At 39.7% G+C, this 27,917-nt stretch overlaps 1 protein-coding gene across 1 annotated transcript; it reads left to right on the plus strand.

Annotated features, from left to right (window-relative positions):
• Positions 1–495: 495 nt before the first annotated feature.
• On the plus strand, positions 496–26,900 carry COPG2 (COPI coat complex subunit gamma 2). Its single transcript, XM_072147482.1, has 24 exons — positions 496–660; positions 1,612–1,664; positions 3,912–3,992; positions 5,702–5,773; positions 6,697–6,776; positions 8,900–8,975; positions 10,677–10,769; positions 12,952–13,038; positions 13,838–13,995; positions 14,240–14,373; positions 18,207–18,274; positions 18,575–18,763; positions 18,996–19,091; positions 19,808–20,051; positions 21,116–21,191; positions 23,205–23,308; positions 23,551–23,676; positions 23,832–23,897; positions 24,173–24,312; positions 24,401–24,572; positions 24,942–25,039; positions 25,243–25,381; positions 25,612–25,710; positions 26,355–26,900. Exons 1-24 carry the CDS (start codon positions 558–560, stop codon positions 26,483–26,485), a joined length of 2,685 nt encoding a protein of 894 aa, XP_072003583.1. The 5' UTR covers positions 496–557; the 3' UTR covers positions 26,486–26,900.
• The last annotated feature ends 1,017 nt before the right edge of the window (positions 26,901–27,917 follow it).

Below are 27,917 nucleotides of genomic sequence, written 5' to 3' on the forward strand. Positions count from 1 at the left end.
CTCTGCGCGGTTCCCCTGACAGAGGGGGCATGTGACACACTCCTGTCGGACTTTGCATGATAAATGTGGCGCATGGTCCTAGTGTGCACCAAACCGCCCATGTAAGTGAAATTTGTGTCGTGTTAAGAGTGCAGCCGCACGTACATTTCTTGAATACCTGTGCAAGGTGTTTGCACATGAAAGGTGCAAAGTGTGACAGAAAACTGGCGCACAGCACTTAGTAAATGTGACCCATTGAGTATAAAAATCCACTAGAAGTCTTCCATTTAACTTATTCTTTGTGAAACGACACCAATGTTTGGCTACAAATGAAATCATCGTTAAAAAGAAATTAGTCAGTACTAAAAATGTATTAATAGGTCAGACTTTAAGGGGTTAAGCACCGGCTCTAACAACTCAGGTGTGACCACTGCACGCCCTCCAGCGCCACCTCGTGGTGACACTACTACATGGATTGCTCTCTGCGCGACGTATGAAGTCACATGATTCACGCCTTCGCCCATTCCGGAGACGTTTCCTTCTTTCTGGGACGTGGTATCCGTGTTAAAGCTGTACGCATGCGCAGTGCCGAACCTTGTGTTGCTCTACAACCGATACCGGGAACGAGGAGAACGGCACCGGAAATGATTAAGAAATTTGACAAGAAGGACGAGGAGGCGGGTGAGACTTGTCTGCCTTTTTTATATCACGGAACATTGAGTCTGGCGAGTCCTCTCCTTGCAGGCCTCAAAGCCGCGGACTTACCTAAAGCCGGTACCAGGAGGAAGTGTCATATGCGGGAACCATTGTATCTTCCCTCCCTCCAGTATGAGGGCTAAATAATTGGTGAATGTGATATTTGGTAAACTGGGTGCACACCTCTCCATGTGAACAGTGCACAGCCTCGTACACCAGCCATACATACCTCAGTCATACATATGGGCACATGGTGGCCTCACATTGCCCGGGGTTAGTGTACACTGTGCCATACTGATTGCCAGGGGCAGCTCCCCGTGTAACTTATAAGGATGTGGAACTAGTGGACTAGTGTGAGGTATAAACCTTACTTTTTACCACTGCAGTGATTTCTTCTTTCTTTCTGAATTTGTTATATTATGGACTGCTCTGTTATTCACCACATCCTATATAAACAGAATATGTAAGGTGTCTGTCACACTGGTAACATTGCCCTGCAGCCTGTAGATTAGTGCACTTGGCTTTAGTACAATTGCTTACAATACAAATGAAATACATGGAGGAATACACTATATCAGTAATGGCAAACCTTTTAGACACAGAGTTCCCAAACTACAACCAAAACCCATGTATTTTTCGCAAAGTGCCAATGCGACAATTTAAGCAGTAACTTATTACTCCCTGCTCTTTCACAGGTTTAAATTGTGTAGGCACCCGAGGACACCAATACAGTAGAAAGAAGAAGACGTTTGGATTATCATTGTAGCTTCCTTCTGGGGTCGTGGGCTGCTTGGGACTGAGTTCTGTCTGGCGAACTCTACCCTAGGTTGATGGCAAGGGTGCCCATAAAAAGGGCGCTGGTGCCATAGGTTCACCACCACTGCACTATATGAACTAGATTGGACATCTGTGAAGCTCATTTTATTTATTTTTCAGGAAGTGGTTCAAATCCTTTCCAGCACTTGGAGAAGAGCGCTGTTCTTCAAGAAGTGAGTTTTGACTTGACTATTCATGAAGTATTGTTATAATGACACTTGCCCATGCTGCATATTTTCTTACACTTGTATTGAAGTAGCCAGAGCTTTGGAGTCAATAAGCCAAACCTCCGACTCTTCAATTTCCCAGACTTCGTCACCAACATACATGGATCATATTTCAGTGCTGAATTTAGACTAATAAGGCTTTATAGCGTCATTATGATGCAGTAAGTTATTTAGGTAGAACATAAAAATATTTATTGGAATACAACCTTAGAACTTTAATACCGTATTTACTTGAGTATACGCTGAGTACTCAGCTTATACTCGAGTCAAGAAAAACAAACACAGTGTACTCACCTTCCGAAGCCCCCCACCCCCGACAGGTCCTCTGCGTGTACCCGTGCTGTCCGTTGCAGGTATCATGACATCAGATGCTGACTACTACGTGCGCCGGCATAGGCACACACTATGATGTCAGCAAGCGACGGACAGCGTGGGGACACGAAGCCGATGCCGGAGCATCGCTGTATAAAAGAGGACCTGCCGGGGGGGAGTCGGCAGGTGAGTACACTGTTTGTTTTTTTTTCTTACAGGCAATATATTGGTGGCAGGGGCAGCGGGCTATACACTACAAGGGGCAGGGGCGGCGGGCTATACACTACAGGGGGATTGCTGGCTAAATACTGGGGAGGCTGTGACCAATGCATTTCCCACCCTCGGCTTATACCCGAGTCAATAGTTTCTTCCAGTTTTTTTGTGTTAAAATTAGGGGTCTCAGATTATACTCAAGTTTATATAGTAAACTGTAATTGTGCAAAACACTGTGGGGAAAGGGGAGTTTTAACAAAAATGACCGAATAATATTTGTTTAGCAAGTCTATGAATTTGTTCTTAGAAACAGTATCCTCCTCCATAAATGACCACAAGTCAGACATAATTAATTTAAGAGTAGAGAACAGCCTCTCTACACTAACATGGGTGGTGGCAATGCATTAGCCACACGGGCAACATCTCTAACAATTTCTGGATATAAAGTAATTGCCTCATGAACAGTCAGTTTTGTTGAGCTGAACTTTCAATATCGGGCTTTTCTCTGGGAACAGATCACCAAATGTTTCACATCTTAATGCAGCACAGCCCAGCAGAGCTATGTAACATGAAGGCTTGGATTCTATACCCATTGTATTTTTTTCATGCATTTATTTCTGAATTTGAGATGTTTTCCTTATATTTATTACCATATAAGCCGAGCTACCTAATTTTACCACAAAACAATTCAGCCGCTGCTCTGATATATTGTCCAATAATCTCCCCTCATAAACTAAGTGTCCACAGCAGCCCCTCCAATTAGTATAATGCCCAGCAGAGTGCCTCCAGTTAGTATAATGCCCATAAAAAAATGAACTAAGTACCCTCTGGTGCTGAACCTTCGAGACCTCTTGTGCATCTGCCGTCCCGGCCGGGAACATTTATGGGATCTCCCGGCACAGAAGCTATGACATACTGCCACATCATGGTTTCTGTGCTGGTAGAATGCAAAGAAGTGCATCTGCCGGCCCGGTCGGAATCCAAAGAGGGCACTGGTGGTCAGTACCAGAGGGTACTAACTTTTTTTTTTTATATGCTTGAGTATAAGCGGAGTGAAGCTTCTCCAGCGTTAAAATTGTGCTAAAAAAACTCAACTTATAAACGGTGTATATTTCTGGAGTCGGTCTATTTTATTCCGACTGCCCCAAAATGGTCTCTTGCACATCTCTCAAAGTAATGTAGCTTTTAATAAGTGCTCTTTTGGGCTAACAAAGCTGAAAAAAATGTTAATGGCCACATAGCATGTTCACCCATTATTTCCTATTGGCAAAAATAACAGATTGCATACAGAGTTGAGAAATGCTTGTGTGGAAAAATCCCTAAAGTTACACTGTGTTAATAGAGGTGTTCATCCAGGACTATTACTGTCTTGCCTTTATTTCATATTGGGTTTACATAAGCAGAGCAGTAAGCCTCTGCAGGTGGCAGCTTTTGGAGAATTAGCTTGCCTGTGAATTTTAAACCTGCCCATTTATTTTCTGTGCACCGTGTAAAGAATGATGACCACAACTTTTGAATTATTCTGTGCTGTGTGCCGTTATATTTGTCTAGGCAGTGCATGTACGAGAATGTGTATGCACCGAAATTTAAGATCAGAGCCATGTTTTTGATTGTACAGTTTTACATCTCAATTTAAAAATAGTTCCATTATCGTTTTTGTCTCCGCAGGCTCGATTATTCAACGAAACTCCAATAAATCCAAGACGATGTCTTCACATTCTAACCAAGATTTTGTACTTATTGAACCAGGTAAACTGAACACTTTGGTTGTGTTAAAGGACATCTACCATGATAGATGTGTCCTAATAAGAAGTTCCTTAGAAACATCTTTCCTTAGGACTTTTTTTATTGTAACTCTATATTCCCAGATTGTGGAAAGAGATATAAAAGTTATGCTAATTACCCTGGGGAGCCCGAGCTACATCACCCAAGCGCCTCATGGAGCTTCATATTTTAATTTATGCACTCCCCCTGTAGCGCTAGTGGTCCCACCTGGTCCCCGGTTTCAGGAACTTCTTATTAGGACACTACTGATGGTAGATGTCCTTTAATATACATCAATCTGCACTTACTAAAATTATACTTTTCTGTCTCTGGTACAAAAGGAATTGTGAATATATTTTGCCACTTACGGCAAATCCATGCCAAGTTGGCAAGGAGTGTGCAATTCCAGGCTCAGGTTATAGCGCAATTCTACTCCAGAAGGACAAAGCCTTTTAGTATATCTGGTGCAACTCGCAGGGATAACCTACCCAACCCACAGTTTATTTCCCTAAAACATACAAACATTCAAGCATGTCAGTGCAAAGTAGTGATTCTGTCTAGGGTTAGAAGGCTGAATGTTTGTTATTACATGGTCACATTCTTTCATTGCCTTTCTCTGACCTCTATCCAAAATCTAAAGTGTAATAAAAGTTTTATAATTATTTATTTACACAAGACAACACCCGACGAGCTGATCAATACCTTCAGGGAGGTGCCCTGAGTGGTTGCAGTTTTCATTTTTGCTTAAAGTATTAGAGTATTCTCTGAGGATATTATGGAGATTAGAACTGCTGAACACTAACTTTCATGGCCGCCAATTTGATGTTAAAGGGGTTGTCGTAGTTCTTGAAAAAAAGCTAAAAGTGGCCGGGACAGGGCTGCTTAAAAAAAATAAAGTCCTACTTACCTTCCGGTGCCCTCCGGTATCCAGCGCTGCTGTCACTCCGGTCGGGGCGCCATGTAAACAAACATGGCCGCCGGAGCAGCGCTGGACTCAGTTCCGGCCGGACCCGACAACCTTCCGGCCCCCATACACAATGCTGTGTATAGGGACGGATAGGCGTGCCCAGCCACGGCCGGCCGGAAGCTGAATCCAGCGCTGCTCCGGCGGCCATGTTTGTTTACATGGCGCCCGGACCGGAGTGACAGCAGCGCTGGATACCGGAGGGCACCAGAAGGTAAGTACAGCTTTATTTTTTTTAAGCAGCCCTGTCCCGGCCACTTTTAGCTTTTTTTCAAGAACTCGGACAACCCCTTTAATATGATTTCTGGCAACATCATTGCGTCCGGTACGAGACCATGTAGCCACGTATATAGGCCTATACCACCCAAATACATCACCCCATCACTGTTTACCTCCCTCACCTCCTATGTCACATTTAAATCCATTACATCGCAGACTGATTTAATAGTTGTGTTTTACCTATTCTTATCTTGTTTGATATTATGCGCATTCCTAGTTACATTAGTTGCTCTAATATTACTTCATTTTGATGCAAGCAGCACAGCACAGAATCACTGTGACCACTGTAGATGTAGCGTTAATGAAAAAGCTCATTACATCAATAAGATACTGTGTAGGTATAACCCTTACATGTAGCCGTCTGCTGTACGTTCAATTGTTGTTTTCATAAAATCTGCAAAAAAAATGGCAAAAATTCTAATAATAAAACTGTTTCTCCTCTTTTTCTTAGGGTGAACATTTTGGAACAATGGAAGCCACAGAAGCTTTCTTTGCTATGACCCGATTATTCCAATCTAATGATGTAGGTTAAATGAATGGTTGGAGCTTATTTTTTTTCTTCTACAAATGTCCACAGGGATAAGATGTGTTTTTCTTGCTGCTGTAGGATCTGCAGTAGTTAAGCCACAGAAATCATTACAGTGTGTCCAACCCCTTGTTGAATTGGCATATTTCAGGAGCCACCTATAACTCTGTAGTTTTATCCAAGGCTTCTTCAGTTTGTGTGCATGTGGTGTCTCAAAATGGTACAAACAGGTGCTGTTTTTTCAATAGAAAAAGAGTTCCTAGACTACAAAGATAGAGCAGGTCCTATTCTTGCCCATCTTTTGCGGAACGGGTGGTCTTCTCATTCACAACGATGTGGAATCCACAGCAATGGCATGAGCCCGTAGAAACGGGAACAATTTTACAATATAGCCTTTTTTGGGGGGGACCCCTCAATAGCATATCAAAAGCCCCTAAAAAAAACAACAGTATCCCCTTCACACAAATTTTGCACCATTAACAATAGGGCTTCAATAGAAACATTCATGAGGAAACTTCCACCAACCTGTTATCGAGGGCTGTGACCGGATCACAATGGCGTCCTTCTGTATTCTGGTAGATTCAGAAGAAAACCGATATAGAATCTATTTAAGGTTTCTTTAAGTTATGGAATAGCTCATTTTTAGCTAAAGTCATTGCAGATGTGGTAATACCCAATGTGTTTTTCTACTTTATTTGTTCCTGGGTGCTCTTGCTAAGAATACTCCCTCTGGCAGGGCACACTGTTTTACACTCTCCTAACAGTCTGAGAGTGAAAGGAGAACAATTGGAAAAACAATAAAGCTTGTAACTGTTTGGTAAATTTTGAGATCATGGTGGTCTGTAGTCAGTTGGACCTTCTACTTCTTTGTTTTACTATTTTAATTGATCTTACAGTGTCTTTCTTTTCCTCTCTGTTAGCAAACACTGAGAAGGATGTGTTACCTCACTATTAAGGAAATGGCTAATATATCTGAGGATGTCATTATTGTCACAAGCAGGTAACTTTTCTTTTTCCCTTTTATTAAATGTAAATGTTCCCAAAACCCCTGAGGTATAGGTTTAATGGAATCCACCTTCCTCTCCAAGGGCCATTTCACACAAGCTGTCAGGTAGAATGATCTGCTCACTTCAGCTAATTGGAGTTCAGGTTGGTAAATCGGGCACACGTGTTGTGAACTTGGCTGTGTGAAATGGACACTAAGAAAAGTTCACTTGTCTAGTTAGTTCTGAATTTTAAGGCCTTTACCCCAGACTAGGTGTAATGAAACTATCTGCACTTGGTGCAGATTTTCAGAGTAGATTTTGTCGCAAAGAATCTGCTATGTAATACACTAGCTTTTTTTCACATTGAAGTCTATGGGCTTATGAATATCTGCATGAATTCTGCAGATTTGAGCTTGAAATTAAATCAGATCAAGTAAAAATAACACAAGTGTCAAAAACTCATTACACACAGGACAAATCTGCATAAAAAATGTAAACAGAATTTTATGATGTTGATTTACATACTGTTTTTCTGAATGGCAATCCGCAACGTGTGCAGATAGTCTTAATGTTTCATTCTGCTCCCGGCTTGGGTGCACTGCACAATTGATGACTAATGACAGTTTTACATGGACCGAAATCTCATGATGTGTTTTCTTTAACACGTTGACGACCTGTGACAAAATAGCACGTTACGGGTCGGCCCCTGGTGCATGGAGAGGGCTCATGGGCTGAGCCCTCTCCATAGCCAGTATGTCTTTGCTGTATATCGCAGCAAAGACTTTCCGATAACACCCTCACCACCATCTTGACGAGGATTGCTGCTCCCTGTGACCTCATCTTCCGAAGACCTGAGGCTGTCTCGTTTTAAACCTTTCATTACAATGTGCTATCAGCACATTGTAATGAATGAGGAGGAAAATCCCCATATTCTGCCATACAGTAGTATGGCAGTATATGGTAGGATCGATCAGACAACCTAGGGTTAAAGTACCCTAGGGAGTCTGAAAAATGGTAAAAGTAAAAATCTAAAAAAAGTAAAAAAAAAAAAAAATTATAATAAAAAACCTTAAAAATTCAAATCGTCCTCCTTTTCCTAGAACTGATATAAATATAAATAGTGAAAATCCCAAACACATTGGGCATTTTCGGACGCGACAATACCTAATCTATCAAAATAGAATAACTGTTTTTCACTGCGTTTAACCCCGTAACGGAAAATAGCGCCCAAAGTCGAAAATGCCACTTTTTTTTGCCATTTTGAAAAATATTTAAAAAGTGATCAAAAGGTCGTACAGTCGTAAATATGGTAGCATTAAAAAATTTTACCGGAAGTCGCAAAAAATTACACCACCTACAGCTCTGTACACCGAAGTATAAAAAAGTTATTAGCGCCAGATGGCAAAATTAAAAAAATTCTACAAGAGTTGTTATTTTTGTACATGTATTAAAACATTATAAAACCTATACAAATTTGGTATCCTCGTGATCACACCGAACCCAAAGATTTTTTTTTTTATACAGAGTTTGGCTGGGAAAGTGACCATAGGAAGCAGATGGGTGGGGGGGTGAACAACAGAAAAAGAAGACATGAGAGGAGGGGGGCAGTTCAGGGTTAGCCCTAACCGTAAGGGAACCATGGGAATAGGAGGGCAACTACAGGAAATGGGACAATATAAGCTGGGCACACAGGGAGTTGCGTGTTACGTGGGGTGTGAAAACATACATTTTTGGCTAATCACCCACCCCCTTCCCTCTTGTCCCTGAAGAAAATTTATGTTCACATTCCTGAGCAAAAAAAAGGGACCACTGTTCTACAAGGACCGGGTCTCCACATGCATTGGACTAAAGTCTAAGGAAAGGGCTTCACACTCACCTCTCCATTCTAGTGGATAGCTATCAAACAGACCTTCTTTCTCGCTGTGTTTTTATCTGATTGATTTCTTTAGGTCACTTCAGCAGTGGGTTGAAACTGACATTTCGGTTAATCTTAATGATATATTTTTAAGTGCACCTTTCTTCATAGATCAGAAACCTGTCATGTGCATTTGACATACTTAGGAATAAGGATACACCACAATAAAATGTATACTACAAGTTATTGGATTAACCTTTTTGTATAATTGAATTTTATTAGTCTGACCAAGGATATGACTGGGAAAGAAGATGTTTACCGCGGACCTGCTATTCGAGCTCTCTGCCGGATTACTGACGTAAGTAGCCATAGGGGCTAAGGTTGTTGCCATGGCTTTCTGAATTAAAAGCATTAAAGTATTTTTAGTATTTCCTAAAGATATGGGCACCAATGGCAAAATCCACATGTGTAAATGTATATGCTGCACTAAAACCCATGCCATTGCAATGTATGGGTATGTGGAGGTATTATCTGATATTTACCTGATTGGTTTCAGCTTCAGTTGGTTGTGAAAGCTGTATTTTATAAGACCTAAATATTGTGTGTCTATAAAAGCATTTTAACCCTTTTATTGCCAAGGAAGTGGCACCTCGATGGCTGAGGACATATTGGATAAGTCCTAGATTCTAGGAGCCATAACTTTGGATCTCAGGCACCTAGCATTGCTTTTTAGGTGCCAGGTCTCTGGTGATGATCACATTTAAAGTGTCAATTTCTAATAAGAACAGTTAATATCTCCAATTCCCTGTCAGCTTGAAACGCATTCCTAGATCATAAGAAAAAGGTGATTCTAGGTGCCAGAGATCAAAGGTATAGCCCTCTGAAGTGTGCCTTCCCCCAACAGGCTCTGAGTCGGCAGGCTGCAAGAAGAGAAAGAGGGATAAACAGAGGAGCTTCTCGCAGCTCACAATTAATTTATATGTAGATATATTTTGAGCATACTGTTTGTCATATATTGAGTGATATTGTTTTTTTTAACATGATGGAGGGAGAGGATGAATATTCGATTTTCTTCACCTAATGTGGTGAACATATTAATGCCACAACTCAGAACTTGTCCAAAAAGTTTAATGTAAAGTGAAAAACACACATTCTTGAATACAGTTTGTATTTCACACCATCCCTCCATTATTCATGCCACGTTACATGTGCACGTTAAACCAATCTAAAAGTCGCCTTTGTCCTCTCACTAGCTTGGTTTATGGATAATAGTTTTTTGGTTACTTTTATGCAAAGTAAATTGCAATAATATATTTGTGTGAAGCTCAGTGCAGTTTTCAGCAAAAATACTGGTAGTTTGGCGCACCCTGTGGATTTAAAAGTTCCCTTTGCTGCTTATTTTGGTGATTATGCACTTATGGGGTATGTATGAACTCCTCACATCTGTTTTTAGGAAAGTATGTTCTCTTTATAGAAGTATTCTGGATTTGTACATTTTAGTGGCAAGTTCGAGTGTTCATGTAATTTTTGCATTTTATTAGTTTGCTCCAAAGTTACAAGAAGGCAGTTGTGTGCATTAAAGGGGATGGCCACATTTCCTCATATTTTTTTAATGTATGTGTGTGTGTGGGTGGGGGGGGCAATTTACCAATATAAATCTATTACTGTTCTGCAGTGCTTTCTTGATTTGTGAAGTGAAGCCTCCTGTCTTTTCCTTCATCAGCCAGACATTCCAGGCCATAAAGTGGCCACAGATGGAGGGGCCACGTGATCATGTGATCCCTATCTGTTCCTGAACAATCACCCTGCCAGAAACACTTGGCAGGGAAAGGGTTAAGTTGTAAACTGTAGCTTTTGCTAATATATAATTTCACCAAATATGTGGTTTTTCAGGCAGGTTATACACAATGTTATATTATATCGGTGAAGATTTACTCCTGATATGTAGGATTTTGTTGTTCAGAATGAACATGAGCTTGAACTGAATGATAACCTGGTGATTTTATTTTTCTGTTCAAATATTAGTTTTATGAGAAATATGGGTTGTTTATATTTTCAGGCCACCATGTTGCAGGCGATTGAAAGATACATGAAACAAGCAATTGTGGATAAAGTTCCCAGTGTTTCCAGTTCTGCATTGGTGTCCTCCTTGGTATGTTCATATTTACTTTTATTTTATTTTTAATGTTTTTTTTTTTTTTATTCGAAACTTTGGAGCATATTTAGGTACTATGTGAATGGACACTATTGTAATATAATTATGGGTTTTTTCTTGTTGCCAGGAATTTTTCCCTAAAGAACTCTATGTATAGATGTGGTGTGTAATAAAAAATATATATATACACACTCACCGGCCACTTTATTAGGTACACCATGCTAGTAACCGGTTGGACCCCCTTTTGCCTTCAGAACTGCCTCAATTCTTTGTGGCATAGATTCAACAAGGTGCTGGAAGCATTTCTCAGAGATTTTGGTCCATATTGACATGATGGCATCACACAGTTGCCGCAGATTTGTCGGCTGCACATCTATGATGCGAATCTCCCGTTCCACCACATCCCAAAGATGCTCTATTGCAGTGGTGGCGAACCTATGGCACGGGTGCCAGAGGTGGCACTCAGAGCCATTTCTGTGGGCACTCAGGACAGAGTTCACCAAACAGGACCAAATCCACCAAATCTTCCTGCTGTCCCAAGCAACTTAAGAGATGCTGCTCTCGGCGCTACTCTAAAGCAAAACTTCATTGGCTGTTTGGAACTGCAGGTAAAATGTGGACTGAAGGTGCGGACTGAACTGCAATGTCTTTGGAGGTCCTCCTGCTAGACCCACCATTTTTCCTGTACATGTCCCTGGAGTCCCTGGAGAGAAGCAACTATGATAGTCTGAATTTGCCCTCCTCCTTTCAACTGTATTGGTGGCTTCAGGGGGCCAATATGATTAAAAGATGTGTAAGAACAGGTAAGTTACTGCTTACAATTTCATGTTGGCACTTTACAGTAAATAAGTGGATTTTGGTTGTAGTTTGGGCACTCGGTCTCTCAAAGGTTCCCCATCACTGCTCTATTGGATTGAGATCTGGTGACTGTGGAGGCCATTTGAGTACAGTGAACTCATTGTCATGTTCAAGAAACCAGTCTGAGATGATTCCAGCTTTATGACATGGCACATTATCCTGCTGAAAGTAGCCATCAGATGTTGGGTACATTGTGGTCATAAAGGGATGGACATGGTCAGCAACAATACTCAGGTAGGCTTTGGCGTTGCAACGATGCTCAATTGGTACCAAGGGGCCCAAAGAGTGCCAAGAAAATATTCCCCACACCATGACACCACCACCACCACCACCAGCCTGAACCGTTGATACAAGGCAGGATGGATCCATGCTTTCATGTTGTTTACGCCAAATTCTGACCCTACCATCCGAATGTCGCAGCAGAAATCGAGACTCATCAGACCAGACAACGTTTTTCCAATCTTCTACTGTCCAATTTCGATGAGCTTGTGCAAATTGTAGCCTCAGTTTCCTATTCTTAGCTGAAAGGAGTAGCACCCGGTGTGGTCTTCTGCTGCCGTAGCCCATCTGCCTCAAAGTTCGACGTACTGTGCGTTCAGAGATGCTCTTCTGCCTACCTTGGTTGTAACGGGTGGCCATTTGAGTCACTGTTGCCTTTCTATCAGCTCGAACCAGTCTGCCCATTCTCCTCTGGCATCAACAAGGCATTTCCGCCCACAGAACTGCCTCTCACTGGATGTTTTTTCTTTTTTGGACCATTCTCTGTAAACCCTAGAGATGGTTGTGTGTGAAAATCCCAGTAGATCAGCAGTTTCGAAAATACTCAGACCAGCCCTTCTGGCACCAACAACCATGCCACGTTCAAAGGCACTCAAATCACCTTTCTTCCCCATACTGATGCTCGGTTTGAACTGCAGAAGATTGTCTTGACCATGTCTACATGCCTAAATGCACTGAGTTGCTGCCATGTAATTGGCTGATTAGAAATTAAGATTTAACGAGCAGTTGGACAGGTGTACCTAATAAAGCGGTCAGTGAGTGTGTGTGTGTAAAATATATATATATATATATATATATCTATCTCTCTGTATCTAGTAGAACAGTAATTACACTATGCACTATGGGGCTGTCTGCTTTCCAGATTACAAGCTCAAATGAAATGATTAAGGTGCCCTGATCTGCAGATGTCAATCACTGTTGAAGAACAAATTGGATATCCAAGCTGTCATTGTAATGACTAAATCCAAATATTTTCACTGAATAACTTTCTGGATAATGTTTTTATATATTAATTGTGATATGTACATTTTCTCTTTATCAGCATATGATGAAAATTAGTTATGATGTGGTAAAACGCTGGATAAATGAGGCCCAGGAGGCTGCTTCAAGTGATAACATCATGGTCCAGGTATCTATAATGTGGATGGTTATGTGTTTAATCCTCATATTTGTCTCACAAAAGTCATTTGGGTTGATGCTTCTTAAAATTTTTTGTCTGATGTAAGCATGATGACAGATTCTGCTTTCAACCAATTCAAATTTCAAATTTATTTTAAAAAAAACCGCGTCAAACGCACAAAAAAAGACAAACTGCGAAAAAACAACCAAAAAAAGTCATAAGACAATCAAGACAGAGATGATACATACATCCCATTGATTCCCCTTGTAGAAATTTAGCTCATTGATATAGTTCCTTCAAGAATCTCAAAACTTGAGTTGGTTTGTTTTTTTCCTTCCCCCCCCCTGTATGTGTGTGTAGGGTGACTGGAAAAAAAAGAAAAATGCACCAGTCAAACTTGCTTTGCGCCACTGGTGTGCAACATTCTGGCACATTTTATGGTGTAAAACTAAGCCAACCAATATGAGGTGCAAAGATAGACTAAATGGTATTATACTGAGCTATATATGTCATCCAGCATCAGACAATATAAGACTGTCTAGTCCAACTTGGCAGTGTCAGCCTTGGTTTATTTACTCCATTGAAGGCGCACAAGTAAACTGGCCGTCATTTCTCGGTAGAAGAGCATAACCGAAACAATATACTGGAGATAAAGAGGTCTTCTGTCTTCCATTATTTATATTGTTATAAATTATGTAGGTTGCAGGGCTGTCATTGGCAACACATTGCATTTCACAAATATAAATGTAGTGAAAATGGTTCTGTATCTATTATTGCATATTGGTAACCTTGTCATTGTTTTTTACAGTATCACGCACTAGGACTGCTTTACTATCTGAGAAAAAATGACCGCCTTGCTGTTGCCAAAATGATTAACAAATTTACCAAATCTGGCCTGAAATCTCCCTTTGCATACTGCATGTTAATACGAATTGCCAGTCGCTTGCTGGAAGAGTCTGATGAAGGGTGAGAGTTACTTGTAGTTCAGTATATACATACTGTTTGTACTTCCTTCAGCCTTGGTCCTCGGAGGGGCACACAATGTAATTTTCCCATCTTGGGTCTACATATATGAATAGATTCAGAGAAACAACTCAACCCATTATTATATTTTTTTGACTGTGAAAGTAATTCTACTCTAAGTAATGCATATTGTAGGTTGGTGTTGAATCCTCTTTTATCAAAATTTTTTTTTTTTGTGTTTGTCTAGACATACTAGCCCTTTGTTTGACTTCATTGAAGGATGCCTTAGAAACAAACATGAAATGGTAATCTATGAAGCGGCCTCAGCAATTATTCACCTACCCAACTGCACGGCGAGGGAGTTGGCCCCGGCAGTCTCAGGTATCTGTTTAATTCTTAAATTTTTTTTTAAATGACAGGTTTCTAGAGGCTGTCTGAAACTGCACCATGTTTATCAGTGGCTGATATGTAATACGCTGCATTACCACCACCATGGGGGCTTGTGGTCTGTATCATTATATTACAGGAGAACCCCCCCCCCCCCCCTCTCTTCCCCCCTGTTTGTTTGATATTTCTTTCTGTCCTAAACAACTTGTACATGATGGCATTTTTTTTCTGCCCCTGTATGAGAACAGAATAACAAACTCGTATAGTTGAACTTTCTAGAATAACTAAATGGAAATCGGCATAACCGTTCTTTGTTTGTCAAACCATACTCTCTCATGGGCAATGAGATTAGGGCTGCCTAGTCTTTTTCTACTTTCTTTGTGTTTTCAGTGAAGACATTAAAACTTAATCTGAAGCTAAATACACAAAAGGGAGTCACATTTTGGGGAATTTATGGCAAAGTCCATTTACAACCACAATATTCTGCTCGCAGACCTATAACTTTGATGTGTTTGGTACATTTTATCCTCCTTTCTGCCCAAGACCAGCAGGTGAAAAATACTCCTTTATGGCCATTCACTACCAAGCAGACAGCAGTAAAATTAACTAGAAATTAACACTTTGTATGCAACTGCCGATTTTTAAAATTCGGTATGTTAATAATTATTTAATGCAATTGTGTATTGCCCAGTATTCCAACTGCTCCACTCACTATGTACACATTTAAGGGACACTGTGTGTGTTAACACACCAAGGTTCCATGTTTATAATAATCTTTATATAGCGCCATCATGTTCCATAGCGCTTTACAAATCATAGACAACATTTTCAAATATATTACATTACAGAGTACAAACAGTCATATGGAACAATAGGAGTGAGATCCACTCCATCTTAAATAAAATCTGGCCCCATATATACAGCCCTCACAGCTTAGTTATATACTGTACCCCATTTAGGGTTTAACCCCTTAACGCTGAAGCCACTTTTCACCTTCCTGACACGGCCCATTTTTTCAAATATGCCCTGAGTCACTATAAGTGGTTATAACTTCGGAACACTTTAACATATCCAAGTGATTTTAAAATAGTTTTCTCGTGACACATTGTACTTCATGTTAGTTGAAAAATTTTGGTGGTATGTTTTGCATTTATTTATGAGAAAATCAGATATTTGGTGAAAATTTGGAAAAATTCTTGATTTTCAAACTTCAAAATGTTCTACTTTTTCCATACATAGTCATAACCGCAAAAATACTTAATAACTAACATTCACCGAATGTCTTCTTTATGTGGACATGGTTTTTTATGCATACTCTTATTTTTGTAGGATGTTATGGGGCTTTGAACGTTAGGTGCGATTTTTCACATTTTCATAAACGCAAAATCCTGCTATTGAGGGACCTGCTCAGGTTTCAAATCACTTTGAGAGACCTAAATAAAAGTAAAACCCCATAAATTACCCCATTATAGAAACTATACCCCTGAACGTAAGTAAAACAACTTTTATGAAGCTTGTTAACCCTTTAATTGTTTTACAGGGGTTAAAACAAAATCGGATGCAATTTTGAAAGGGAAATTTTTTTGGCTAAATTAATGTGTTTTTCAAAAAATGTACAAACTTTCAGTGGATAAAATACCAAAACGCTCCACAAAATTTTATACCCTATCCCTCCCGCGTATAACAATAACCCATATGTGGTGGTAACCTGCTGAATGGGCACACGCCAGGGCATCAAAGAGAAGCTGCGCCATTCAGAGCAGATTATGCATTGTCACTTTTTATTGGCTATACAATCTTTATTTTTTGGGCAATTTGGACATATAAGGGCTTATTTTTTGCGACATGAGATGCACTTTACAAATACTTAATTTTAGTGGGTCATTAGCTTATTGATGAGGTTTTATGAACTCTTGAATGTATGGGTGAAAAGAAAATTGTCAATTTTGGTTTCCTTTCTTTTTGTATATTTTGGGGGTCGTACACCGTACACTAAAAATACTATATTATCTTTATTCTACAGATCACTACGATTACGGTGATACCTCATTTATATAGTTTTTCATTTATTTTTACAATTTTACTGGATAAAAACTAATATAGAGGAAATCTCATTTGTTTTTGCATCACCATCTTTTCGGAGACGTAACTTTAATATTTTTTGGTTGACAGAGCTGGTTTAGGGCTTATTTTTTACGTGTTGAGTTGTTCTTTTCAGTGGTACCATTTTGGCGCATATACCTTTTTATGATCACTTTTTAGAACATTTTTGTGCAGAGATTTTATGAAAAATGTACATTTTTGGCGTGTTTTTCAGGTTTTGTTTTTACAGCGTTCACCGAGCGGGTCCAATAATGTTTCTGAGTTATTGTACGGATTGTTACGGATGCGAAGATACCAAATATGTGGGGGTTTTTGGCGATTTTTGTGGTTTTTCTCCCTTTATTGCAATGTGTGTAGGGAATATTTGTGTTTACTTTATTTAATTATTTTTATTCAAAAATGTTTTTATTTACTTTTACAGGTAAGCTTGAAGAAGCGATCCACGGATCGCTTGTTCAAGCTATTCTTCACATTACACAGTGTAATACAGATGTATTACACTGTGTAATGTAACACACTGAGCATGCTGCGCATGCTCAGTGTGTTACAGCCGGGTCCTGTCAGAAGGCACGGACCCGGCTACAGGAAGGAGGATCGCGCAGCCCCGGGCACCGGAAGTCCCGGGGCTGCGATCGGAACAGCGGACCCCCCCCCGGTAAGCGCCGCAGGGGGTCCGATTCACTTTAAATTTCCCCTAACACGCCGCGGCAATCTCCGATTGCGGGTGTTAGAGGCAGGTGTCGGCTATAATATATAGCTGACACCCGCAGCTTCTGGCCCCGGCTCCGTTTAGGAGCCGGGGACAGAAGCATGACGTAATAGTACTGCATTTTGCGGGAACGCACCTCCCGCGATGCAGTACTATTATGTCAAATGTCGGGAAGGGGTTAAGCAATATACAGTACACGCCCTAGTTTAATTTTGATGGATTTTTTAATGGGCTGGATTTTAAACAGTACACCACCCCAGTGGAATTACTATCTGGTCCTAATGTATAGCTCACCCCCTCCAGTTTACTTATATACAGCCTCCCAAATCATTGGTCAGTAAAAATAAGAAAAATAAATACTTACCTGCAGTCAATGTGCTCCCATGCCGCACAGCTCTCTTCTCCCGTTTCTTCTGTTGACCGCATAGACGCAGGCACCCTGGGAAGATTTAGAAACGCAAAGAAGTTCCTCACTTAGGTTTATGACCATCGCCTCCACCTTCTTTTGACATATTTAAGTGTTCTTCTCTGTTCCCTTAGTGATCACAATTGTACCCCTACAGTGGCAATACGCACAGCACCTACCCCAAAGTAGTCACAGTGCTGCAGCCAAGCCTCAGTAGTCAGTGCTGCCCCTAGTACCCAATAAATATCTTTATATAGCATACCCTCACTCTGTGTTGATTTCTACAAAATTGTGAATTCAGTTTAAAAATACCACTTGAAATGAAATAAGCAAGGTGAACTTAGTCTTCCATTCTTCTCTCCCCTTATGAGTTCCATGTATGGAAGTATAGATGTTTTATATTATAATATGACACGGCCTGCTCCGCTATATTTTTTTTTTTCTACTGTAACGGAAGGGCTGAACAGAGGTGAGACCATAGCCTAATAATAATTTCACATTGATTAAACGTGTTGGGAATGAGACATAAAAGGCTGATTTTAGAACAGCTCTAGTTTATAACGGTCATGAAAATACAACTGAAGTTTGTTGTTTTGTGCCTTTTTTCAGTTCTACAACTATTCTGTAGCTCTCCAAAGCCTGCTTTGAGGTATGCTGCAGTAAGGACTCTTAACAAGGTAGGCCTTATATTTCAGTATGCTAATAGTGGAAAAATCTACTAGATGGACATAGGAATGAAATAAGAGAATAAACTGGGTACAGAAATGTAAATGTTATATAAATGTCTGCACCAAATGCAGGGCTGTCCTGCGAAACAAGCCCCAGTTAGATATAACAGTTGTAGGGTGATGGGGGAAGCACTAGTATTAAAGGACTTTTGAAAAGATGATGCAGTAACTCTGTCTGATCCTTATGTTGTAAATGCTCATTAAAGGAACAAATGAGTAAACTCATACATAGTTTTATTTTTCTCTTAGGTGGCAATGAAACATCCTTCTGCGGTCACCGCATGTAACCTGGACCTGGAAAACCTTATAACTGATTCCAACCGCAGTATTGCTACCCTTGCTATCACAACACTGCTGAAAACTGGCAGCGAAAGCAGTGTGGACAGGCTGATGAAACAGATCTCTACCTTTGTGTCTGAGATTTCTGATGAATTTAAGGTAAGTTCTTTCTATGACTAATATGTTTAAGATGCATCTCTGTAACTTGCACTTATTGTGAGAATGGAGATCTTTTGACCACCAGCTTATTCACAGAACTACATATGACTGCTTTACTTTACTGCAATGTAGATTAGTGGCTTTTTAATATTAGCGCTTAACACATTTTATTGTAAATTTAATAAAATCGCTTTAAAAATATTTTAAAATATATTCACTCTTTTGTTTTCAGGTTGTGGTTGTACAAGCTATTAGTGCCTTATGCCAGAAATATCCACGTAAACACACAGTAATGATGACGTTTCTATCAAACATGCTTAGGGATGATGTGAGTATCAGGTGATTTGCATAAGAGATTGATAACATTAAACATCTACCACCAAACAAGAAAGGAAGTGTAGTAAGGGGAGGGGGGGAGCAGCCAATTGCGTGTGAGGAGATTAGAAGAGGGTCCTCCAATCCCACAGACACCATCAGTCCCGGGTTGCATAGTATGCATGGGTGGACAGGAAGGTCTGTCAGTGACACAACCATATTTTATGGCTGTTAGCTAGCTCATAGCTAGCAAATTATAAAGCAGGCCCTATTCCTGACTGTTTGAGGCCCCTTAAGCACACATGGTCAAGTGCATGAAGTTTAACCATGTATTTAAAAACATGCACACTAAAGTATATGGCGGCCGTATGGTAGCCCTATTGTGGCCTGTGTAAACAGCATTTCCCCCGTCTCCAACATATAGCCATATGAGATACAGCCCGTTTTTGGAGATCTGCAAATCGAGGGAGGATGTTATCTAGCTACCCACCGCAAATACAGATGACACACCTTATGTGAGCTATATTTTTCACATCCCCCATATGGGAGAGCAAACAAGGCCAGGAATAGGACCTCGGGGGCACTAGGTTGAGACAAATCACAGCTGTGTGTATGAGCACATAGAAATACATGGAGCCCTGCGACAGCCGCAAAAACTGCAGCCATATCACCTGAGGTAACAACGTTCGTGTGCATGAAGCCTAATTGTACCCTTTGATTTCTTTGCAGGGGGGTTTTGAATACAAGCGAGCTATTGTGGACTGCATTATCAGCATTATAGAGGAGAACCCAGATAGCAAAGAATCTGGGCTAGCTCATCTCTGCGAGTTCATTGAGGACTGCGAACATACTGTGCTTGCCACAAAGATCTTACACCTACTAGGCAGAGAAGGTCCTCGAACACCCAACCCTTCTAAATACATCCGCTTTGTTTTTAACAGAGTGGTCCTTGAAAATGAGGCTGTAAGGGCAGGTAAGGACAGACAATACAGATTTTGTTTTCTTTGCTTTGCTTTCTTTATTGAATCCCTGGGGTGAAATTTTTGGTTTGTAGTCAGGTTTCTACGATTTGCTTATACAAAATAAAGCTGCATGGAGTAATGGTTCATTTAGACCATATAAAATTAACCCACACAAAATAAATACATATACTTAAATAATACTTACTGTCCTTATTCCTAAGTGGTTCCTTTCCATGCCTGAAATTTAAAAAAAAAAAAATAGTTAACTTATATGCAACTCACCTGATGTGAGTTCAATCACACAGAGTCCTCCATATTAAATTTTACTTGTATTGCCTGCCTCATTGTTCCTGATTGACAGGTCTCGCTGCTAGAGCATGCTGCTGTGTGGAACCTGTCACTAGTTGTATTTGTGAAAATGTGGCAACAGGTTCCCTTTTACATATGTGTGTATAAGCAATGTGTCCCTTGTACAGGCTGGGTGAAAAATGTGAGTACAGGCTACATTAAATAAGACACAAGTTGTAGTGTACTGCTAGATGTAATGATAGTTTACTTTTAAATGGAATTCTAAGGAAAAGTAAACCATCTCATTTCCATAGGACTGCATTTACGCTGGCTTCTCTTTTCTGAACCTGATATTCTAATATATATACCTGGCAAGTGTAAGTCAGTGCTATGATTCATCCCTTGCTTATCATACAAACCCTGACACAAGTTGTCTGTAGATGTACAAAACCTACCAAAAAACAGTCAAACTTTTGTAACATCATCATTTCATGGTAATAATCTGAAAAAGAATTCATCATGGAGGGAGTACATTGCAATGCAAGAGTAAGCATCGCTCATGGGTGTACACCAAGCAACAAAGTGCAAAAATATCACAGAATAAATAGCAATGTGTACAATGTCTTTTATAAAAATAAATAAATAAATAAATTCTTCAATTAAAAGTGTAACAATGAGTAGAAAAAATATAAATGATATGCACTAGAAGGAAAGGAAGTGTATAGAAGTAGTGCAACTTACCGTAACTCAATTCTACACAGTAATAGATGAATTTTGTTCTTTGCAGCTGCTGTTAGTGCATTGGCAAAGTTTGGTGCCCAGAATGAGTGTCTTCTTCCTAGTGTTTTGGTGCTTTTACAGAGGTAACACAATTGCTTTTAATTTTGAAACATTTGTCCTTGGTGAGGGGTGGGGAACAGTGTACGTTACAGATGACAATTGGAGAATAATGGATGATCACTTGATTTTTTTTTTCTCAGAAATGGCATATTATGCACATTATGCCACTAGAACAGTGTTTTACAAAATTACCAAAGTACATCAACATAAAATCTTTATTTTGCAAAAACTTGATGATCATAATTAGAGAACAGCAATGACTGTAGCACAGCGATAGATTATAACAATTTCTGAAGGTTTGGTGACAACAGTCACCCATCAGTAGGAAATGCACAGGTCTTTGCACATCTGCAGCCACAGGACAACATTAGCCTCTTGCATGTCTCTGGTGTTATATTTGTCTATTTTTATAACATTCTCCACACTTCTGTTGGTTTCTTGACCATAACTTTATCACCAACGATTTTTCAGAGGTTTTCTATTGGGTTTAGATAAGGACTCTGAGCTGGCCACTTTATTGTTTCAATGGGGGGTAATATCATTCGGCTACTCCTTGAGACAGTTCTATGTCTGTCTTTTGGAGCTTCGCTGCCCTCGGTTACATTAAGAACGCAGCACTTTTTTGTGTTTCCATTTTTCACTCTCCACTTTCAAAATTCCATAATTCTTTTATCTTTCAGCATACAAAGCTGTACAAAGGCGTGTTTTATGTGTGACAATTTGTACTTCCTAGTGATGGAATTTTATATTCCATACCATATACAGCCAGTCCCCGGGTTACATACAAGATGGGGTCTGTAGGTTTGTTTTTAAGTTGAGTTTGTATGTAAGTCGGAACTGTATATTTTATCATTGTAATCCCAGTCAGAACTTTTTTGGTCTCTGTGACAATTGGATTTTAAAAATGTTGGGTTGTCATAAGAACCAGGATTAACACTAAAGCTTCATTACAGACACTTCTGATAACTGTTACAGATGATTATTGTAGCCTAGGACTAAAGTACAGTAAATTACTAATATCCAGAGGTCCGTTTGTAACTAGGGGTCGTATGTACGTCGAGTGTTCTTAAGTAGGGGACCGCCTGTATTGGGAAGCTGTGTGGAAAATTCCAAATGCAGTGAAAATTGACATAATCAATTTGCTTTTGGGCCCTATTTTTACAGCTGATATGGCCCAAGATGGCGGCGGCCATTCTCTGCCATCATCTACCACCAGGATGAAGGATTGTAAACCAAGCAAACTGAGATACTGGTGTGTTCCCCCTCAGACAAGATCTGCTCTTTAAGCTTTAAATGCCTTTGTTTTTAAGAAAATACAATTATGCAAAAGAGCCTAAGGGGCTCAAGGCTTCATTAACACCTCGGGAGCCCCTCAAGCTCATTTGCATAATTTAAAAAGCCTTTTTTTTGTAGCATAAGAATCTATAAGAAGAGCAGATCCTGGCAGAGGGCACACACCTATATGTCAGTGTGTTTGGTTTACAACACTTCATCCTGGTGATAGATATCCTTTAAGCGCTCTCAGCGGTTTAAATGATTACACCGCAATCAGTGCTCAGTGTGTATGTAGAGGGTTCAGTCCGTGAGCCCTGTAAATACATCTTCTGCTGTACAATGATATTGGGAAACATTGTGGTGCGGCAAGGGGTTTAAGTAGCTTTTGGTTCTTCACGCTTCAGTTTTTTTTCAGTGAAAGACAATTTAGAACCTGTCCTTTTTTGTATTCACTGACCACATTGTATAAGTGGAAAGAACTAAAGTGTGATGAAGCCCATTGAAAAGAATAAAAATATAAATTAGATCATTATAACAAGAACATTGACATTTTAAAATATATAGAACTTATTAAATAGGCTTAAAATACTGCTATTTTACTCTATGTTAATATATATTTACATGGGACCACACAATGGCCTTGACAATTAGGAAATGTGTGTTGTTCTCGAATTATGATTTCCAGAGCCTTTCTCTGAGTATTGCAGAGTTCTCTTTATTTTGTCTACGCTTCTAACTTTGTGTTCCTCTGTTCTTTCCAGGTGCATGATGGACAGTGACGACGAAGTCCGAGACAGAGCAACATTTTATTTCAATGTTCTTAAGCAGAAACAATTAAATCTCAATGCTGCTTATATTCTGAATGGTAGGGCATGTATATTGTTCTCCTACTGAGATTCTCTGTCATTGGCTGCATTGTTTTTCTATGATCCTAAGTCATGTATTTAGTTGCCTGTTATTGCCTTTGTGAGTGGTGTTGCTTAGAATATATTAAATCTGATCTGGGGCTCCTTCTTGCTTTGCTTTTATCTCAGCTATTTAATTTTTCTTTTTTCATTTTAGTGTGTGTGTGAGATCTGTTTAACTGTATGTTTTGTTTTTTTTTAGGTCTGACTGTGTCTGTTCTGGGCATGGAGAAGGCTTTACACCAGTACACCCTAGAGCCATCAGAAAAACCATTTGATTTGAAGTCTGTTCCTTTATCTACAGTTCCTCTTGTTGAACAGAAAGCAGGTAACGTTGTCTCCGTACTGTAGAAATTAAATACAATTGATCATCTTTAGTCCTTACTAGTGCACTACTGATTCCATCACAATTATTCAAATTGAATAATAATAATAATAAAATAAAGTATGAAGTGACTTTTTCTATACCTTCTTTTCTTTTAGATCTCGCACCAGTAGCAGGCAAGAAGCTTGGTAAAGCCGTGCCTGTTCGCCAAGACATATTTCAAGGTAAAGGTGATTTTTGTTGCATGTGTTTATACTGATTCTCAGTTTAAGCTTACCTTATTCCTTTTCTGCACAGCGATTTTATTAGCTGAAGAAAGGTTTCTCTCATGCTATATGGGCTCTATGGGAACCTGCCCGCAACTTAATTTTTTCAAACCGCAGTGACAAGTTCCCTTTAAGAGATGTATCCGATAGTGTAATTAGGTACACATTCATGAATACATTATGATGTAAGTATTTAGACTTAATTTTTATGCTGTGTTCATTTTTGTATGCAGAGCAACTAGCAGCCATTCCAGAATTCAAAAACTTGGGGCCACTCTTTAAGTCCTCCGAACCGGTTCAGCTCACAGAAGCAGAAACGGAATACTTTGTACGCTGTATTAAGCATGTATTCACGGATCATATTGTATTTCAGGTTTGTACACTTTATTTGTTGTATATTTTAAGGGGCTGACTACATGAGAATTCCTCAGGAAAATAGATTTTCTTCTTTATTCCTCTAGTTTGACTGTACCAATACCCTGAATGATCAGCTCTTAGAAAAAGTGATAGTTCAGGTGGAGCCTTCAGAAGGGTATGAAGTGGTTTATTATGTCCCCTTGCAAACTCTACCATACAATCAACCTGGCATATGTTACACTCTGGTCAGACTTCCAGAAGAGGAGTCCACGGCAGGTATGTAAATGGGAACAAAAGAATCCTCTGTTCACTAAATGTAGCTTGGCTTCCAACTCATCAGTAGCTTGAAAAAGTGATATCTAGCGTGAAAGGGCCTGTTGCCTTTTTTGTGGCTAGCGTCTTCCTGCTTTGTTGCACTTCTTTGCACACATCTTTTTTTTTTTTTTTAAATAAAGTATGTTAGTCACATGAATCTCTACCGAACCTTTCTTAAACATTAAAAAAAAAAAATTGCTGAGGTGGGAATACCCCTTTAAATCATTGACACGTTGCCTACAATACCCGTAATTGGGACAATTGTAGACTGTTTGACTTGCAGAAATCTTGCTTTTTTGTGCATCTAATGAATTTGTTTCCCTTCTGCAGTTTCTTGCACATTTAACTGCACAATGAAGTTTGTGGTCAGAGACTGTGACCCTCACACAGGAGTTCCTGATGATGAAGGTTACAGCGATGAATATGTGGTGCGTAAACTATTTTCAGGGATCTAAAGCCGCATAGGCAGTCCCTATGATCTACATGGTGAATGCATATCTTAGCTTTTCACAGTTCTGGAGGTACATTATTGCCCCAGAGTTCCAGTATAGAGTTTTTTCAGAAGTGCTACACTGCACATGTGTGACATAACATAATGGTATATGTTACAAGACTTCTGTTGTCTGTTAAGCTTGAAGACTTGGAAGTTACTATTGAAGACCACATTCAAAAGGTATTAAAGCCAAATTTTGGTGCAGCCTGGGATGAGGTTGGAGATGCCTATGAGAAAGAGGAGACTTTTGCACTCAGTACTACAAAAACCCTGGAAGGTGAGTAACACTCTGCATTAACCATTTATCTGGATATATGTATACACTTAGACGACTCAATTGTTTGGCATACAAGCCATGTTCACAAGTGATTTCCCCTTTGGCTGTATTAAAGTGTAGCAGAAAAGCCATGTTTAGTTTTGTGGTGTCTATAAATTTACATCAGAAGGTGCACCTGTCAAGTCCATGTATTATAAAGATGTTTGTATTGATAACTTTTCCTTATGCAGATGCTGTGACAAATATAATCAAGTTTCTAGGGATGCAGCCATGTGAGCGATCTGACAAGGTGCCAGAGAACAAGAACTCCCATGTGCTGTATCTCTCAGGTGAGCACAAGCTGAGCACATGTCTATTCAGTCCAATTTCAGAGCAGTTACTCTAGGTATACAATATAAGACCCTTACACTATTCATATTACCTAGTAGGACATATTAACTTGGTTACTATAGATGTTTATAAACGGAATCCATTACTCCTTTTATTAACAGATTAATCAACCACCCAGTATACATTACATCTGAATATAATATGCAATATTCACATTAAAATGGATTCCATATTTCCATTATAATGCCTCTAGGGTAGTTGAGAATACCAGGAAATTAACACTATAAATATTAACCCACCTTGTAGAGGTAATATCAGGAGTTGTTACCAATGTAGCCTCTCTTTAAAGAAAATATGGGTAGTTATCATTTGAAAGGGGTTGCCCACAATCACAACCTACGATCTTTTATAAGTGTCTGATGGCTCAATTCATCCCCTTTAATTTTGGTTATGGTTCTGTGTGCACTTTTCATCCTCTGGGCACTGTGCTCAAAAATCCTCATCAGTCTCCTAGACGTTTCTATTGATGACTATCTCATGTCTTTGTCCTGGGAAAATGCATAATAAAATAATTATCGACGCAAAATACATACTGATCCTTTATAATTTTTTTTTTTATCTCCCCTCTCAAATCCATATTTAGGAGTATATAGAGGCGGCCATGATGTTTTGGTAAGATCCAGACTTGCACTGGCTGATGGAGTTACCATGCAGGTAACAGTGCGGAGTACTGATGAGACCCCGGCTGATGTCATCCTGGCCTCTGTTGGCTAGACCTTCCAGGGATCCAATACATTTCACTCACTGGTTATTCACATTTCTGGAGTCCCTTCTCCACAACGATCTAAGTCTTAAGTAAGCCACAGAGTGGCATCAAAGTCCAGGATCCTGCCGTCCCCTTGCCCATTCCAATTGGGCAGGGGGATGGTCCTGGAGAACCATCACTTGACCTCTTGTATTCATTGAGATTGTTTCTCTTATCCTTCTGAATACCTGTAATGCAGACTCTTTGCCACCTCTATGTTTCCAGAGGTCTTTACCTTTATTGTAAATGACAGCAAAGTGGCATTTTTATTTTTGTTTCCAATATTTTTTAGCAGATGTTGACTTTTATTTGGAAACTGTACTGGACACACTGGTATTTCTTAGCCTGTAACTTGTCTAGTAAAATAAATGTAATCGTCAAGAATCAGTTGTTTGTTTTTTTGTTTTTAACCCCGTTCAAGTGCAATTGTTCAAAACATGAGCTATACTTTCAGTTCCAGGGACAAGATTCAGTCTCCTCACCTTGTTTATTTACTTGATTTATGGTTAGAACTAGAATGTGACTGCATGCACCCAACTATAAAGGGGTTTTGCAAAACATTTAAGAATCTATCCACTGGATATGCATTTTCTAGGTTATAAGTGGGGGTACAGCCCTGCAAATGAGCTGTTAGACTGTAGTTGCCACTCTCATTGACGATGGCCACTACACCACTGACTGCAGCTTTATTGTCAAATAAAATGCAGACTTTATACACTGTCGCTAGTACAAACTTACAGGTAACAAAGTGCAAAATCAAGAATGCAAGCGAGTATGTTCTCTGGTTCAGCTCTTCCACCCGGAAAGCAGAATGAGAAGTGAACATAGATTATCTATTACCAATGTTTAGGATGTATGTTATATGGACAATTAATGCGACTAAGAACAAGGATGGAAGATATATATATATATATATTATATATATAATATATATTATATATGGCTCTGTTCCTCAGGGCTTCCATTGAGTGTAAACCATTTCTTTTCAACAGGATGGAAAAGCAGATTGTACAAGGCTTTATCATCCTTTGTTTCCAGCTGGATATGACATATGGGTAGATGGAGGCAAAATGGAAGCACCCTCTGTGATTGATTGGATAATAACTCAACCTGGTGCTGACTGTAGGGGTATAAGCTTGTAGCCAATATATTACCTCTGTCATACTAAAAAAATTTGAAACTTTAAAAATTGGGGGGGGGGGGGGGGGGGGGGGGGGGGGGGGAGGAGGAGATCATTTGAAAAGTCTGTATTGTGAAAACTGACAAGGTGGTTTTACACACATACAGGAGAAGCATTTTTCCTTTTACCGTATATACTCGAGTATAAGCCGAGACCTAATTTTACCACCAAAAACTGGAAAAACCCCCACAGTAGTATACAGCCAACCCAGCCAACCCAGC

The sequence above is a fragment of the Engystomops pustulosus genome, chromosome 4 (assembly GCF_040894005.1).
Source record: "Engystomops pustulosus chromosome 4, aEngPut4.maternal, whole genome shotgun sequence".
Lineage (NCBI taxonomy): Eukaryota > Metazoa > Chordata > Amphibia > Anura > Leptodactylidae > Engystomops > Engystomops pustulosus.

What these genes read in the sequence shown, in the direction of transcription:
- COPG2 (XM_072147482.1), top strand. Translation starts at nt 558, where the DNA reads ATGCGCAGTGCCGAACCTTGTGTTGCTCTACAACCGATACCGGGAACG. An exon ending in GTGATAACATCATGGTCCAG is followed by an intron (nt 13,039 to 13,837) that starts GTATCTATAATG and finishes TGTTTTTTACAG; the next exon opens with TATCACGCACTAGGACTGCT. An exon ending in GTTACAGCGATGAATATGTG is followed by an intron (nt 25,040 to 25,242) that starts GTGCGTAAACTA and finishes TTGTCTGTTAAG; the next exon opens with CTTGAAGACTTGGAAGTTAC.